General features: G+C 31.0%; 1 protein-coding gene across 2 annotated transcripts in view; it reads left to right on the forward strand.

Moving 5' to 3' along the window:
• The first annotated feature begins 10,068 nt into the window (after positions 1-10,068).
• The window catches only part of LOC126740286 (corticotropin-releasing factor receptor 2-like), a 29,037-nt gene continuing 20,355 nt past the window's right edge, over positions 10,069-18,750 (forward strand). Inside the window, exon 1 of one of the 2 annotated variants that reach the window (XM_050446241.1) lies at positions 10,069-10,276. In XM_050446241.1, the coding sequence (XP_050302198.1) occupies positions 10,202-10,276 (75 nt within the window). In that variant the 5' untranslated portion in view covers positions 10,069-10,201. Of the gene's footprint in view, positions 10,277-18,185; positions 18,323-18,750 lie in introns of those variants that run through there. The other variant, XM_050446242.1, reaches the window with a different exon arrangement.

The raw sequence follows: 18,750 nt of genomic DNA on the forward strand, positions 1-18,750 counted from the left end.
TAACGCACAACAAAGTATAGAGCTAGAGGTAATTCCAGGCAGTTAATAAAAAGAAAAAGCGAACCAACATAATTAGTTTGCTGGTGAAAGAAATCATTTTTAATTTGCTGAGTAACAAGTGCTGACCGTATTTTACCGTACCCTTCTTTGGATTCTGCTTATTCGGGAATATATTTCAGAAATTTACGTTGAACAATTTCTGACAAGGTAAACAATATAGTTTTAATACCAAAGTGGAGCCGATTTTATTAGGGCATGTAGCTAATTTAATTTTTCAGCAAGGAAATTGACATCTTTTTACACTTTTGAATATTAAAAGAAAGCCTAATAATCTTGCACCAGTTGAAGATTAAATTAGGATCAATTTGGAGAAGCAAACAATTCTTAAATAGTTACAATACTAAATAGTTTAAAGTTTCAGCAGGCATAAGACTATTGTTTAAAATGTTAACAGATATGTCATTGATAATATAAATAATAATAAAGATTAGAATAAAAACCCAGCCTGTAAAGTTTTTAATTAAGAAGTCGAGGGTCCATCTTATAAAAGGCTTTCGCTAAATTCGTGTAAATTACGTCTAGTTGACATAATAACAAATTTTATAATTTAGCCTCATATACAGTCTGAATAAATGATGTTAAGTTAGTTACTGTTGCTTGGAGTAAAAGAAACCTTTTTAAAATTATCCATCTTTTTTTTAACCGAGATATCGCTTGACGAGGAATATCGTTTACACTCCGCAGTATAATTCCTAATTTCGGTTGTTACGTGTGAAGTTCATTTTATAATATTTAATGCTAAACATTTTTTACTTAAATAAGTTTTTTATGCATTTACTCCAATTTGTGCTATGTAATGACGCATAGCTCCGCCTTTGTTATATTTATATCATAAATATTTTTCTAATAATTTAGCTGAAAAAAAATATTTTAAGAATTTTTTATTTGCTTATTGCGGGAAGTAAAGAACCATACTCTCCAAAAAATAGGAAAGGTTGGATATAAATAGCTTCTCTCTATAAAAAAACTTCCTGAAAAGAATATTGTACAGCATTACAATACAGTTTAAATTTACTCTTTACAACTTAATATTTAAACATTTTTAAAGTTATTTCATAATTAAGAAAGATAAAGTTTAATTTTTTTACGGGATTCAGCCTGTAAAGTAGCAAGAACCTGCGCAACCAAGTAAATTTTACTCAAAATTATCAACGTAAGAAAAATACATGATTATTATTAATGCTACCTATGTGTTTTTAAAATTTTTAATTATTATTAATTAGTTGATAGATATATAATAGTATTCATATCACGTCCTAGCCTAGGGTTGCTTTTAGCACCATGTGGTCTTACTTTGGGTACTGGTCTGTAGTTTACAATTTTGTTCGAAATTTGTGAAAAGAAAATTGTCACTCAAAGTCAAAATGGTTAGCCCCAAAAAGCCTATTTCTATTAGCTAATAAGTTACCACTGTCTCTCGCTAGTACCATGCGCTTGAGAAAATCTTTACGTCGGCCGGCCCCAGAACGGTCGGAAGGAGAACATCACGAAATGTGTAGGATCGCTCCGGATGCCTCTTTGGTAGTTCAATAATAATTTGCTATTTTTAGATGGCTTTTAGTGAGATTTTCTCTTTGCAGTAATAATTTTAAATTTTATTTTCTATTTTTACCTAATAGTTTATTACTAAGTCTAGGAATTTTAAATTGAAAGAGCTCGTCCATTATCTCAAAGAGACCTACGTAACTAGGGAAAAAATGAAAACTAACTAAGTCTCAGTCTCAAAATGTCTTTTTAATTAATCAGGTGACATGTTTCGCTAATAAAGCATCATCAGACCTTATAGCTAGATGACTACTTCTAGATGAGTACTTAGCAGGTCATCTAGCTATAAGGTCTGATGATGCTTTATTAGCGAAACATGTCACCTGATTAATTAAAAAGACATTTTGAGACTGAGACTTAGAGTTTTCATTTTTTCTCTAGGAATTTTAAGCTTCACTAATGTTGCTTAAAGCGCTCTATAAAGAATATAATAAGCCTTTAATGTTTGAATTTCTCATCGCTAAAAAACCTAAATACAAAAATTCGTAATATTTGATTCAACTTCATCATTTGGATTATCATTAAATGCATTTTTCTCGAAAATGGTTGCTTTTAGGACCATCTAAATAGGTATTTTTAAGTCTGTCAATTTTTAAATCTGTCTGCCTTTTAAAAAATCTGTAAAAAAATATTTTTCCAATCGACAAGTGACATACAGCGAGTCATAAAAAGTTTTAGCCATTCAACTGTATTTCAATATCCGCTTGTCGCGCTCTCTAGAATATACATCTAAACCGTTAATAAATGTGAATTTCTTACCCAAAAAAAAAACCCAAATAGCAAAATTTGTGAAATTTGATAAGGCTATCGAAATATATTATTTATTTTTTAAAGTTTGACACCCTGTATCTCGCTTATTATTGAGTTTTGGACTAAGAAAAGTTAGGTTAAATCGATTTTTTCTCTTGTATACGATACCTAGTAGAAAGTTGTACGGACTCTTTTGGAATACTCTGCATTTATCATAAACCTCTTCAAATTAAAAAAAAATTAAACACGAAAATAACATGTTCTGCATCATCTTGGATATACAAGAGTTATATTAGAGATTCTTTGGATATTAGTCTTTGTCCATTACTCCTTTTACTATAATGACTTTAGAGGGCAATTAGGACATAGATTAATTAAAATAATGACATCTAAAGGTAAATTAGGGTGTATACGGGTTTTAAGGTACATCAAATGCTACCCTAACATGAAATCTCACGCATGGAGCTTAGATATTGTACAAAGAAGTTTTCAGAATGCGGTAAATTTAACTTTCGGTAAAATTATTAAGGTTTGGACCCGCCTTTCCACTTTACTTCACTCATTTACACTTAGCTAAAAAAACATATGTCGCATCCTCACGACTTAGTAGCATTGTCGTATGTACCGCCGTGATGGTTCCATCTAGTGTGAATTTTCAACCATCTAAGCCTGATATATCTTTAAGAAAAATTTGTGCTACTAGTTGTCATCTTCAAGAAGTTATTTTGGAACAAAATAATGTAATTATTTTATTAGAAATAAATACAGCGACGTGGCTGCGTATGGCCGAGGCATCCTGGTTTCGTCTTATTTATATTGTTTTTTATTTATATTTGTTCCCTCCGATCTGAACAATAAGGCAACGTTGTAAAATTAGGTATCTGACGATCGAATATAGGCTGACTAAACTTTCCACCATCACGTGTGTGGTGGGGATCTGAGCAATTTAAAGGTGCTTTAAGATTTATTAATCATTTAAAAACAGGTAATAGGGATTATCGCAACTCAATATTTATTTTGACTGGTAAATGTTTGTTCCTCTTTTTGATAAGTTTACTTAAAATATTTTGTTGACTACGTCATAAATAACCATATTTTGACGTGTTTTTTGAGATTATACGTCATTCTGTGGTTGCCTGGGTAAACTCGAGAATTTATTTAAAAACATAAAAACCAAAAAGGCAGTAGTTACCGTGAGCCCGTTAGCCATACTGTGTTGCGATAAACGGTTTTAATTGGTCGGCGCAAATTCCTATTCGCAAAAACCATTTACCAAGAGCTAGCGGTGGAGCTGACGGAATTCTTTTCGTTTCCTTTTAAATGTTAATTTGCTTTTAAGTTGGGTTAAGTCACATATATTTCATATATCACTTTTTTATTATTTTATTATATTATTGATACTTTAAACAAACAAAAGTGTGAAAGATCTTTTTTTTAACACTCTTTTTTCAACTATGAAATAAAAAAACTTGATTCATGAAAAAAAATTTATAAAATAATTTGGAATCGAACCATGTTATAGTTCAGTTCAGAGATCTATTAGAATCTTTGATGTACCGCAAATAGTCCGTGTGCCGGTGTTGCTTGTATTGTCACATGACATGCTCGTTTAAATCCCAAAATTTTATGCGGAAAGAGTCATAAAGTAATATTCTAAGCGATATTTAATCATTTCATTAAATAAATAAATGTTTTAAGCATTTTTTTAAGAATTTATACATTTGATTCGTAAAATGTGACTACATGCGCCCACGTACTATTTTGTTAAACGCCTGACCTTAGTCACAGCCACTCAAGCAAGGAAAGTTGCACAGGTTCGGCCTTAAAATTTATTTGTATTTAAAACTTTATTATTCGGGATTTTTGGGTTTAGTTTTATTAAGTTAGAAATTCAGGATAGTTGATAGCAAGATAATATTTAATTTAAATATAAGATTTAAGTACGTTAAACGAGTTTAACCAAAAATTTTAATTTCATAAGTTTAGTTTTTAGCGCCATCAGTCCCTTATAACAAGTCAAGTCTCTTTGCTTTGCAATATGTCAAGTTGGAATAATGTATTGACTACTGTTAACCCACTGTATAGCTTTCATCAAATAGTATTAAATAATTTTAACACTGCTTTTCCTGTTGTCAATATTAAGAAACGAAATAGAAAACCTTGATATACTAAGGGTTTACGAGTATCTGGGAAAAATATGCGCTCCCTTTTTTACATTAGGAAATACGCTATGAACAATGCAACATTTTTAAATTATTATAACAGATACCGCAAGATTTACAGAAACTCAATCAGAATGGCTAAGTGGACCTACTTTCAAAGGAGGATAAATAATTCCTCCAACAGAGCAAACGAGTCTTGGAAGATTTTAAATGAGCTTAGGGGTAAAAATAATGTCTTGGTTATTCCAAGTACCTTAGATTCCAATGTTCTCAATTCCTTCTACTGTGATATTGCTAGTAACCTTGCAGCCAATCTCTCACAAAAAATAGATCCCAGGAGCTATCTCAGCAATGTGGTAGTAGCCGAATCTCTCTTTTTTGCCCCCACAAGTGTAGAAGAGCTTAAACAGTTAATGGTTAATATTAAGAATAAGAGTTCATCAGGTTGGGATGGGCTTTCTCTTAAAATATTTTCTGTTTTACCTCTTGTTGCTTTGCAAGTCTTGGCCGAGTCAATTAACTTTTCATTTATGTCTGGAGTTTTCCCAGAGTGCTTAAAAAGAGCAATGATTGTTAAAACTCTTTGAAAGGGTGGCGATCGCGACTGTCCTTCTAACTTTAGACCTATAGCGTTATTGCCTACTTTAGCCAAGATAGTGGAACGGCTCGTTAAGGTGAGGATGGTTTCATTTTTAAATAGATTTGGCCTATTGAGTCTTCAGCAGTTTGGCTTTCGTGAGTGTGTGAGCACAAATGATGCTATCTTTAGCTTTCTAGAGCACCTGTACAACCGACTGAATGTTGGTGAAGTTGCAGCAGCGGCATTCTGTGACTTGTCCAAGGCATTTGACTGCATGAGTCACAGAGTGCTGCTGATAAAACTAGAGCTCTATGGTTCCAGAGGAACTGCCCTTGAGTGGTTTCGTTCCTACTTATCAAATCGTGTCCAGACTGTCAAATTTAATGGTGGTATCTCTAAGGAACTTAATATAAATGTGGGTGTTCCGCAAGGATCAGTACTTGGTCCTTTACTTTTTCTCATTTATGTGAACGATCTGCCACAACTGCAGGTAATTGGCAAATTTACATTGTTTGCCAATGATACCACCATCCTCTGGCACGACTCTTGTTGTTCTCGATGTTTCTCAAATGGAGGCCAATATACGTGCAGATTTGTTAATAATAAAAGACTGGTGTGATGTCAATTTTTTGACATTTAACATTTCCAAAACAAATATCCTTAATTTTAAATGTAATACAAATGATATATGTTTAAATAATGAAGCCATCAACATGCCACCGTTCAGTAAGTTTTTGGGTCTTTCCATAGACAAGTTCCTTAAATTTGAAGACCATATTGTGAATGTATGTAGAAAAGTCTCATCAGGCTGCTACGCCCTAAGGGTTATTGCCACCAGTCTTAATTTCTCCATCGCCAGATCTGCATACTTCGCGATTATCGAGTCGCACCTTCGATATGGAATTTGCTTTTGGGGTTTATGTTCAAATTCACTTTTTAGTTCAGTGTTTGTACTCCAGAAAAGAGCCATTAGATATCTATGTGGGGCCAAGCCTCGTGATTCATGTCGCCCGCTTTTTGTAAGTCATAATATTTTAACCCTGTGTTGTATTTTTATTTTGGAAACAGTTTGCTTAGTTTTTAGAAAATATAAACAGGAACTCCACTTAGGAAGCCACTATAATACGCGACAAAATTATTTGTTGAGGCTACCCATTCCTCATTTTGAACTTGTCCGTAGCTCTATCATATATGGAGGTAGAAAGCTGTTTAATAAACTTCCACTAGAAATAAGACAACTTAAGATTGAAACAAGCCTACGTACAAGGACGAAAATATTTCTTGCTAGTAAAGCGTACAAAACTATGTAGCACCTAAACTATGGTGAATTTTTTAATTATTAGCTTTTAAGCATTTTTCAAAGTTTTATATAATTTTATTTATTTTAAATTAGTTTCTCGTTTTTATTCCTTTAGTGTACAGTCTATTGGCTTTGTCTACAACTTTATTGTTTATATTGACAATAAAGCATTTTTGAGTTTAATGAGACAATAGGTGACAAATTACTTAGGCCCATTTATTCTGTGGATTAACGCATTAAATAGTTACTTTTTGACACAAAAGTGTAAAATATTTTGGTTTGTTTTCAAATTTTATATATTTCCTTTTTTTGGGAATTGAGATTTATTTTTACATGGTGGTGATTATTAATGGGGATTGTGGCTGCCATATTCAATGTCCTTTATTATAGTTTTTTTTTTAATTAATACATATTATGATATATTATTATAATAATATACTCATGAAAACCCCCCATCTCTATATTTAGTACCAACTTCTTTTGATAAAAAGTAATTATGTAGTCAGAAAATTGGAAGTATATTTTTGTAAAATAAACTTTTACATTAAAAATCATCTAGCTGTCTATACTTTATGCCTTTAAAAGACACAAGTTTTACTTATAAAAAAAACACACTTTACATCCTGACTGTAATATTTATTAATTTGGTTGCCTCGTATTTAGTTATTATGCATATTAGGAGAGATTAGATAAAAATTAACAAAAATAAATGCTTATACTAAAAACTAAAAATCTTATACAAAACACTACATTTTTAGTATACTGGATCCTAAAACTACAGTGAGGATACTAAATAGTTTTATAAATTTAACCACTCTTTTGAATCTGGCCCAACAAGTTAATACAAATTTTGTAAATTCTGTTTTTTTGCCATTGTTCTTTAGCAGTTTCTTCCATTAAGGAAGAAAACAGTTTCTCTGTTGCCGCCATGGATTCCAATTTCATCTCGCACATCAGCATATGGATACTAAAGCATTACATTATATATACTTTATTGTGTCGCTGAAGAACAAACAGGGGCAGTAAGCTGAAAAAAACAAAACTTTAAACTTGTTTAATTAATAAAAATAGGATTTTCTTACTAAAAAAGGGACTTTTTTCCAGAGAATGGAGGAAGAAGCAGTCTTCATTGTGTCGCTGAAGGACAACAGGGGTAGTAAGCTGTATAAAACAAAATTTTAGACTTGTTTTTTTAATAAAAACAGTGTTTTTCTTACCATATCAAAAAAGAGATTTTCCAGAGAATGGTGGAAGAAGCAGTCTTTATTGTGTCACTGAAGGACAAACAGGGGTAGTAAGCTGTAAAAAACAAAATTTTAAACTTGTTTTATTAATAAAAAATATGGTTTTCTTACTATGGCAAAAAAGGGACTTTTTTCCCAGAGAATGGAAATCATATATCAATCATAAATGTATCGTACCATGTTTCGGCTAAATAATATATGGATCTTTCTTGCTCCCAAATTTTTTTAATTTTCCTTAAATATTCTATACACCACCTGACAATTCCATTACAGCTATGGATCTTTCTTCCTCCCAATTTTTTTTAATTTTCCTTAAATATTCTCATATAGCTCTTTTGTTAACCACCTTAAGCTTAAATCCAAGTTTTATCAGGTATCTCCGCAAGGTTGAGACTGAGAAATGTTTGTCCCTTGCCGATAAGGTGTCTCTATGGTCAGAACCTCATTGTTTTTGTATTTAGAATACACACCTTTCCTTAGCAATTTGGCAATATCCATGTCAAGTGCCTTTGATTGTCCTGCATCTTTCCTTTTTATTCTGCCTTTAATCCTTTTTTTTACAGGCATATTGTACTATAGGGAACCCCTGTTCTGCAAAGCACTACAATCATTTGTGAACTGAGGATCATTCCTTAGATTGTTATAGATATTTAGATAAATTTGTTCTTTTAAAACTGCTTGATTTCCTCTGTAGCTTCTACTTCCCTTGCTTCTTTTTGCTTCCTCAATACTGGAAAATGAACTATCAGAACTATGTAAGTCTAAATCACTGTCCAGATCACTCTTATTGTTTTTATCACAAATGTTATTGTCTTTCTTGTACACCCACGGTCTCTCTAAGCCCGCACAAACACTTTCCTCTTCATTTGCCAAATTTTCCTGTCTATTTTTCCAGGGTCGAAACATTTTAAGGTCTTTAGGTATAATACCAAAACAAATCCACAAACACAAATAAAAAAACACAGTTCCTCACAGCAAAAACTGTAAAAAATTTAGACGAATACAGGCCAAATTCTAAATTCTTTACTTTCATAAACGTGTAAAAAGCATAACCGGCAAAACACATCAAATAATAACCTCACATGGCCCTCCCTCCGAACTATTAAAGGCGATAGACCCATCCTTAAAGATCTCTTTAAAAACAAGTCGAAAGTAATACAAAAACTGCTCAAAAATTTATTTGAGTACAGCCCCGTAATTCTTAAAATCAGTGGAATAGAGAGAGATACACAATCACTTGCACAGCCTAAAATAGGAATCGTCAGAACGCAGGTGTTTTATCTTTGTTTAATAGACTGGCTAAAAAGAGGTGACAAGTCTGTGAGTGCTGGAAGTGTTTAAAATATTTTGTAAGTTGCTTGGATTTTAGTCCGCGGTCAATTTTTTGATATTATTTTCTTTCTAAAAATTGACATTTTCGAAAGAAACATAAAAAATAGTATAAAACATGGGGTTTTACGTATATTTAAAATGATTTCATAGATAGACAATATAAAATTTTGCCATTTAAACATATATATCATGCAACAATAAATATGACATAGGCGCACGGACTAGTTAGTGCGGCATCTGCGACACATCAAAGATTCTAATAGATCTGTGAACTGGACTTTAAAGATGGCAATTGATAGTTTAACGGAAAGGTCAGTCTATTTAGCATACTGTGGAATGCCACGGAATGCATGTATTACTTCATGATTTAGAGGTAATTAAGTTTCTGGCTGGCTTTATGTATTGTTTTTCTATAAAAAAAAGTTTATCAAAAAAATAATATTTTTATTTATTACAGGATGGTTTGTGTCGGACTGTGGTTGGGTTTGTTTGGAGTATTTAAGAAAAAAACATAATAACAATTATTCTGGTGTCTGAAATGATACCTGATGATGTTCAGGTAATTATATGTTTGCCAAAATTACCCTTAATTATCTTAAGAGTAAGGCCTAATGTTTTACTTCATATTTTACAAAAGGCCTTAACTTATTTTTGTCGCCCTAAAGAAGGCGTAATATAGGCTGAAACGTTGGCATCACAAAAATTTAAAAGGCTTAGGATTTCATTTTGAAACTAAAACTGAAACCTCCATATTTAACTAAATTCACATATTAGATTTGTTTTATATTTAATAAAGTTAATTGTATTATAACATAATATAGACTATTTATTATTCTTTATTATTCTTTTATCATTCGCGTATTTTAAACTTCACATAATTATTATAAATTCTATCAAAGTCCTCGCCGAAACATTTTATTATATGCCATCAGTACTATAAACAATCATGGTGGGTAAGCTTGTTTCATTCGAGAAGTGTAAATACAGTACACCAAAAACAAATATACAACTATAAATCGTTCTTATTTAGATAAAGTAAACTTATTAATCTAAAAATAAGATGCTTAGTATACTGACTTCATTTTAGTAATTACTCAGTCGCGAAGGTTTTTACCTGTCATGCAAGTGTGTTACAAATAATTTTTGTTAAAATGTCTTAACGTTGGCAGAAACGACACGTGTTCAGTAGTGACCATTGAATAATATTTTCTTTTATACCAAAGAGACTATGGTTAATTTTTGTATTGCTATAAAATACATTAAGGTTTTTGTGCTAATATTATTGCAACTTTTTGATTTTGTGGTAAGTATTAGATATGTAGTTATATTCTATAAATATATATGAAAAATAATTATACGGTAAGCGCCAAAGCTACTTTTCCTACATTTAAATATGTACAAATGAAATTAATTTTTTGTTTCTCAAAGTAGAAAGTAATCTCTTATAATTAATTTTTCATATACATTATATAGCCTTTCGATTATTTGATAAGTTTTATTGAAGGTTTAATAGAGAGTATCAGAAGCTTAATTTCCTAGATTATAGTTTTAATGATAAGTCTGGAACTATATCTTGTTAGTATAAAAAATTACTTTTTGTTTAGACAAATACAGGGTAAGTCTCCAGGAACCGGATCGACCGATTGTCTGTAAATCTGTCCGAAAATCTGTAATTAAGAAAAATCTGAAAATCACCTCCAACCAGCAACCTAAATTAATTAGCAACTTAAATACTTCTTTTTGGTCGTTAGCTCATTTTGCAAACGACAAACGTCATTTTAAAAAATAAAATTAAATAGAAAGGGGGTCATGCGATACATCGTTTGAAAGCTCCCACTAATGTACTGTATGGTACTTATGGTCCTAAAATATTAAGTTATTACTTTTACCCGTAGCATAATGGCATATTATGCTACGGGTTCGGATATGGATATGTTCTATGTGGGGATTCACATCGATCTAATAACGAACATTTTGTCTATGAACATTACCATTCAGAAGAAACACATTCATCACTAAAACAAATGTTCTTCACACAAGCAGGCTGACGTCCCTCTCGGTCATTACTTGATAGAATTCCATACGTCGATCAGGATCATCTGTCAATTAATGAACCATGAACCAGCAGCAGAAGTTACATCAAATGTGGTACAATATTCATCTGTTTTTCTTCTGGATAGCTGGACGCCCTGGGTTCTTCCTACTGGCAACACTACCCGTCTCGGTAAATTTCTGAATTAGGTCGCGAATGTACTTTCGATATACTGGACGGTCAGGAAACCAAACATTAAAAATTCTTTCCGTCTCATGTACTTTGTGTCCCATTTTGCATGAGATTGCACGGTATCTCTGTAATTTCTTAAGATATGGCTTTGCGGTTTTCGCGACCCTATATCACTTTTTTTTGAAACTTTTAAAGCCACAAGCAGAAATATTCCTACTACTAACTACTTTTTTTCCTAACTACTTTTGTTCCTGAAATACAGGGCGAAAACGAAAATGTCCACTTTTCAAGATTTTATTATTTCTCAGTCCCTGTATAAGATAGAATAAAAATGAAAACTGCTTATAATAGATATTTTTACCTAAAAGTCAGTCGCGTATTTAACATTTTTTTTTAGAATCGTTTTTTTAAGATTGGGCACAAACTTGGTATTTCTTAAACGGAACACCCTATATATTCTAACGTCAGATTTTTGCATTTTTTTTTCTGAATACATTGATGTATTACAATCTAATCTTTAGTAAAATTTAGCTTCAATAATCAGTAAAATCCATATTTATGTTTCTTTTTTTAATGGTAGGCCATGAATTTTTTCACACATGCATAAAACTTGAACGTGAATAAAAAACGTTTTGTTTATTGCATTCATGGACACTAAGTCACAGTTAAGAGAAATCAATAATAATGACTGAATAACTCAAAATTTTTTAAAAATATGATATTATAAAATGTTTAAGCCTTGCTAACAAAAAACTCGCATCGCAGCAATTTTATTTAAACATGTAAATAATCGACTTATTTTATTTTCTTAAAAAATAAAATAAATAAAAAAGATCTTATTAGGTTTTCAGAAAGATGTAAGCCCATCTCGGGCTACAATATTCCGGTTAAAATCCAATCCAGAGTTTCAAAAACAAAAGTGCAAAAAATAAAAATAAGTAAATTTAAACCATATAAGGTAAATATTGTTCGAGAATTGCATTCTGACGATCGACTTAAACGATTGGAATTTTCTTATTGGTTTGTGACCAAATCTAACCAAGATCTGGATTTTGCAAGACAAATAATATGATCTGACGAAGCCCATATAAGCAGCAGCAGCATATTTAGTAGTCAAAATACAAGATATTGGTATCAAGAAAACCAACATATTACTTTTGAATGGCAGCAGTAAGGCCGATTTGGTTTTAGTGTTTTATGTTTTCTATTGGGCATTAAAATTATATATACAATTTTTGAGGGTAGCTTAACTGCCCCACGATACCTAAGTATATTACAAAATAATATGCCAGAGTTGATGGAGGACATACCTTCAACGAGCCTCAACCGAAGAAGCATTCAGAAACTTACAAAGGCAACCCTTTATAATTTTCAATGTCTTAAAGCGAATTGAAACTGTATGTGCTTCATGTATAAGACAAAATGTCTATATTGTAATTACAGTTTGTTAGATCTGCACCGATATATTTTTTTCAATATTTTTAAGTTTATGTTAAAGAGTAATATTTTGAGTGTATATTTAAAATATTATTAAATAAATAGGTTTAAATTAGATGGCATTTTAAAAAGTAATAATTAAATGCATGTGTGAAATAATACATGGCCTACTATTAAAAAACAAACATAAATATGGATTCTTCTAATTTTTAAAGCTAATATTTATTAAAGATTAGATTGTGATACATTAATGTATTCAGAAAAAAAATTGACGTTAAAATATACAGGGTATCCCATTTAAAAAATACCAAGCTTGTGCTCAATCTGAAAAACAGTGTTCTTAAATTTTTTTAAAAATACGTCACTGATTTATATATAAAAATATCTATTATAAACAGTTTTAATTTTTTTTCTATATTATACAGGGCTTCAGAAATAATAACATCTCCAAAAGTGAAACTTTTCGCCCTGTATTTCAGGAACAAAAGTAGTTATAAAAAAGAGAATATTTCTGTTTGTGGCTTTAAAAGTAAAAAAAAAAGTGATACAGGGCCGCGAAAACTATATCTTAAAAAATTAGAGAGATACAGTGCAATCTCATTTAAAATGGACGTAGTGTACATAACGATTTCCACCAAATAATTTAATTTTTTTCAACAAAGAGACGTGGATCATGCATTCTCGATTAAATCAAGGTACAAAGAAAATTGCAAAAATATTTTTTCCTTTCGGAATTATTAGCTTTTAAAAGTCTTAATTGGTAAACCAAATAAGTTTTTGTGTGGAACTGTAACCTTTATAATAATAATGTGACATTGACATTGACAAAAAATACAAACTCTACAAACACCAACACATCTACAAACAAATTACACCTGCACAGGTGTAGTAAAGAAAATACAAATAAATAAAAATGCAAAAAATAAGATTTCGAAAGACTGCCATTATGCTACGGGTAAAAGTAATAACTTAATATTTTGGGACCATAAGTACCATACAGTATATTAGTGGGAGCTTTCAAACGATCTATCGCATGACCCCCTTCTATTTAATTTTATTTTTTAAAATGACGTTTGTCGTTTGCAAAATAAGCTAACGACCAAAAAGAAGTATTTAAGTTGCTAATTGAATTAGGTTGCTGGTTGGAGGTGATTCTCAGATTTTTCTTAATTACAGATTTTCGGACAGATTTACAGACAATCGATCGATCCGGTTCCTGGAGACTTACCCTGTATTTGTCTAAACGATAATTTGTTAGTCGGTCCCAAGCCTCAACGGGCTATATTTCACTGATAAGCATTATTAGTTAGTAGTCAGGATTCCTGGATTGTGTTAATTAGTCTTAATTATTTGTTCGCTTTGAATTGCAAAAAAAAACAAGTAATAGGAGTTAACTGAGTCATTTAGATACCTCTTTGGATACCTCCTTTCTGTTTAAAATTTTAGGCTTACAATAGAAACATAGTAAGTATTTTTTAGTCTTTAAAATACGAACACTCAAAACGTGTACGAAAAAAAAAACATTTTATTCGATTTCGCTTGTATTTTTCACCCTTTAGAAATTGTTTAAATAGGTTTTTTGCCAGAAATATGCAAACCAATTTTTTGAAATGTGCGGAACAGAGTATAATAATTTTTAAGCTCAACACACGGTAAAACGTTTATAAAGATTTTTCCTATGTGAGTACACTTTAATGAAACTTTATATACATGTAAATGCCTTGAATTTGGTAGATTTACAAATTAATTCCCAATTAATCGCAAAACAGTGAAAACCGGTGAAGCAAAATACTGCTTACCAGGAAATCCCAAGTTTTTTTTAACTAAAAATTAGGCAGCGGACACATTTTGTGCACCGGACGTTGGAATATACACAGAGGCTCAAAATCTATGGATATTGAAATATTTTAAATACTAAGTGGTTTTAAATTTTCAAATAAAATATTTTTTTGTAACTATTATAAGTAGAGATACCCTAACCCCAAATTAATTATGACGTGATATCAAAGTACTAATTTTTGTGAGAAAAATTAAAATTTATTTACAATACATACAAAACAACAAAAACTTTATAATTAAAATTTTAGAGACAAATAGAAAATAAAAAAATTAATATAGGATGTGATCTACTCGGTTATTGATTGTGTCTCTACAATGCCTTTGCATGCTAAGGATTAAGTTATCCAGATTGTGGGGAACTGCGATCTCACAATGTTAAAGAGCTTAAAACAGCTGATCTCGGTTTTGAAGCTGATTCTGACCCCAAAGAACTCTTTGCTGAAGTATATTCTATGCTTGTGCTGGCCAGTCTAAGACACGAATGTTCTGGTCTTCCAAAAAATGTGTGATTCTAGCTGAGTGTGGAGTGGCATTCTACATGTACTCTTCGAGGATCTGAATGCAAGCCAAAGCAAGATTCATCAGTAAATAAAACATTTTGCTAATAATTTTGCTCTCAAGTCACATGTTTCTAAACCTCGAACCTGAAGTTAGTCTACTGGCGCGATTCGCTCAATTTAATCTATATATCTTTTATATAATATATTTAGGATTGGTATCTACAAAGCCTAGTAGATAACCTTTTCTCAACCTGTAGATAGTATGTTTTGAAACATCACAATATGAGCTCTGTGCAGATGACTTACTAATTGCGGATCCGTTATTGTGTCATTTCTTCACTTGACAAACAATTCGAGCCAAATCTGTTTCAAAGAAGCCTTGTCTACCAAAGTGTGGAGCAGAACTAAGATTATAAGTGCTTTTTAAAGGATAAATCTGCTTCGAACTCAAATGAATAGTTTTGGTGGTCCTGAGGATAAACAAGATAGGCCTTAGTATTTTTTGCCAGTCCTGTGTGAAGAAAAACGTTATAACGTTTAGTTTAGTGTTAAACGTGAGTAAAGACACTCATGGAGGTGGAGAATCGCCCACTAAAGTGGTAGTATGGTTGAGGGATTTGTTCTTCAGTCAAAAATTGTCCAAAAATAATGTGTATCGTTTGGATTCCAATACGTAATTATTTTTAACGAATAAACATAATTAAACGTTCGGTAAATAAACAACGACTAGGAAGTAAAAAGTTTATTTACGATCTGTTTTACGGAATGTTATGAAAAGCTTTAAGAGATTCTGATCAGTTAAGTCAAATGAATAAGCACCTATATACAGATAGTCGACAGAAATGCACCAAATAATAATCCTCTATAATTAAAATCATGTTCATGTAGGAAATTTTGTTTGTTTATAATTACGCTATATTTTAAAAACAAATGAGAATCGCAGGTTATTTTGCCTTTTTAAAATTATTTTTACATGTTGTTACAACAATTACATAGAGTTCCATTCATTCCTCCTCACTCACCCTGTCTATAGATAAGTAAAAGACGATCTAAGGGCAAGCTGAGATCGTTACTTTACTATTTTCTCAGATGTCCTCTTCGATAAAATTAACATTATTTGTAACTTTCTATCAAAAGCCTCCTCTTTTGGGGAGCGCGAATATGCTACATCAATTATCAGGATATCAAGTCATGTATGTACACTCCTGTGCGTATGGAATTATGTGTTGCTATTAAGACAAATACTATTGAATGGGTTTACCTGGAGTAAATCTTCAAATTATACGTTGATAAACACGCTTATACCCCGTTGAGTAAATTCCGATGGTAATGAACTACAAAACAAAGTAGTATGACAGGCAGAACATTCATTTTTCAGAGAGTTATATTTACCTATAAAAATGTTACTAAAAATTGTGTTAGATGCCTTTAACTTAGTCCCAGTATGCATAATATCGTTATTTTAAATGAAAGATCACCTAATAAAAGATCAATATTTCTGGGTTTGTTAAAAACAGAATCTGTAAAAAAAGGTGAGAAAAGGTGCTACGTTTATTACTAGGAACGAATTAAGGAGGTATATTATCACGGATTTGACTAATAACAATAGTCTCAACAAACAAAATATAGGATGAAAATTTTCTGCAGAGGGTAGAGACAAAGAAACCTCACTATATTTTGCCATGGACTTAGTTGGACCGATGCTTTTATTAGGAATACTAGATATAAAAGAGTGTAAACTTAAAAGATTAATGCAAAAATCTTTAATATCCATAGCAAAGAATATGAAAGATCATGCGGCCGGTTATTTCTGGCCGAAATGCTACTATCAAGAATCTGGTTGAATATCTAGGAAGTACGTTCGAGTTGGTTAAAAAAATTTACAGTCTAAAGAGTTTTTGCGAAATGGGTAAAACTTAAATAATTAATGCAGGCACTCTTAGCTTAAATAATAGAATATATCTTACATTTGTTAACCTTATTTGAAATATTTGCGGTCTATACAAGTAAGGACGCAACAGACCTCTGTTGATACATAGTTCTATTTTTTTAAATTGAAATATTAAACTTATCCAAGTATTTGAAAGTGCGCAACTATTGCAATATTTTAATTTTACTTTAATCCTTTTTTTTAAAGTAGTCAAAATGAAATCTCAGTGATTTGTGGCAAATCCAACTTTAGTTTTAATTCACAATTTTTATTAATGATGCTTTAAATGCTCAAAAATACCGTGAGTTGCTGCCAAATCAAGTTATTCTTCCTATTCAAATGCTCCCTGATTTAGACCTAATACCAATATTATTAGAGAAGGCGATATACGGTGCGCTCTTAATTGTTACCCCCTTCCCCTCTTATCTCTTGAATGCGTTTTATATAGACGCATTCAAAATAGTAAGTAAAGCTACCGAAACCGAGTTGATGGGTCATTGTAGTGAACGTTACCGTGTTCAGTGTAGTCGACGCGCAAAAAGAGAATGAAAATTCTATGTTTTGCAAATTAAATAATGACTGATTCGATCAGTGGATTTATGTTCCACTGATGGCTGCAGAATTGTGATACGCGCGACTTTTCTCGGTCAAAGAATGAGGTTGTCTTATTGTGGCGCGGTAAATAACGCCGCAAGAATTTTAGTGTTAAAAAAATCATCATTTTGAGTAAGATAAAAAAGTAACCTTAGACATATTGAAAAAGAAGTAGCGACGAAGTGAGCCTCGTGTTAATTATATAACATATTTTTCATTATATAATTAGTTAAATATTAAAAAAATAAATAAATAAATGACTATTTCAATTTCACGAAACATACCGCCCATCTAAAATATTTTACTTTAATTTAGAAAGAAAGATAAAATAAAAAATAATGCAAATATTATATAAGTAAAGTGAAGTAGATGGAATAACTTTTCTAAATTAGAAAAATTATTTACTGTAAAAAACATCTGCTAAATCAAGATTAAATCTTGATAAACCCTATGAAGTTTAATACTAAGTATAAATTTTAGAGGCGTCGTAAATCTAAGTAATCGCATAAATATGTATAAGTTAGACTGCTCTTATCCTGTGGTTCTACTAGTATCAATAATAAACATTTTAATTATTTTTTTTACGTTATAATGTTCAAAATTATCAAATTTTCTGACAAAACTTGGGAAATATTTTTAAGATAGAAAAAAGATAAGATTAACCAAATTTAGATCGTAATTCAGGTATTATACATGAGATTAGTTAATACAATTGAGAAGTTAGTTGGATTACACTTTGATTTTTAGCTGTTTAATATGTTTACGAATATTTTGCTATCAGTTTTTATGATTTTTGTAATTAAGTGTACCTTATTTTTACAAACAGTGAGTAATTTATTTTAATTAATATGTTCATCGTTATGCCTTTAAAATACCTCGGTAAATTATGTGTCTTTTATTAAATGAAGTTAGGAATGAATTTATTTTCAGCTTTGATTTCTCAGTCGATTTTTAAAATAACAAATATATATATACAGTGGTTACAGAATAAGATCATATTCCTTAGTTGCTTTTAAGAACATCTCTGGGATCAGAAAATAAAAATAATATAGAAGTTTCCTATTAAAAAAATTCTATAGGCCCTCTCTACGACGATACGACCCTTTAAAGACTTACTGGAAATCGGTTTGAATATTTTAATTTTTGAACAACTTTTACTTCATTTATTTTACCAGGGGTGGACTAGGTTGTATATTATAATGCTTAAATATTTAATATTTTGTATGATAGAGTCTCTAAAATTATAAATATGG

The sequence above is a fragment of the Anthonomus grandis genome, chromosome 9 (genome assembly GCF_022605725.1).
Source record: "Anthonomus grandis grandis chromosome 9, icAntGran1.3, whole genome shotgun sequence".
Taxonomy (NCBI): domain Eukaryota; kingdom Metazoa; phylum Arthropoda; class Insecta; order Coleoptera; family Curculionidae; genus Anthonomus; species Anthonomus grandis.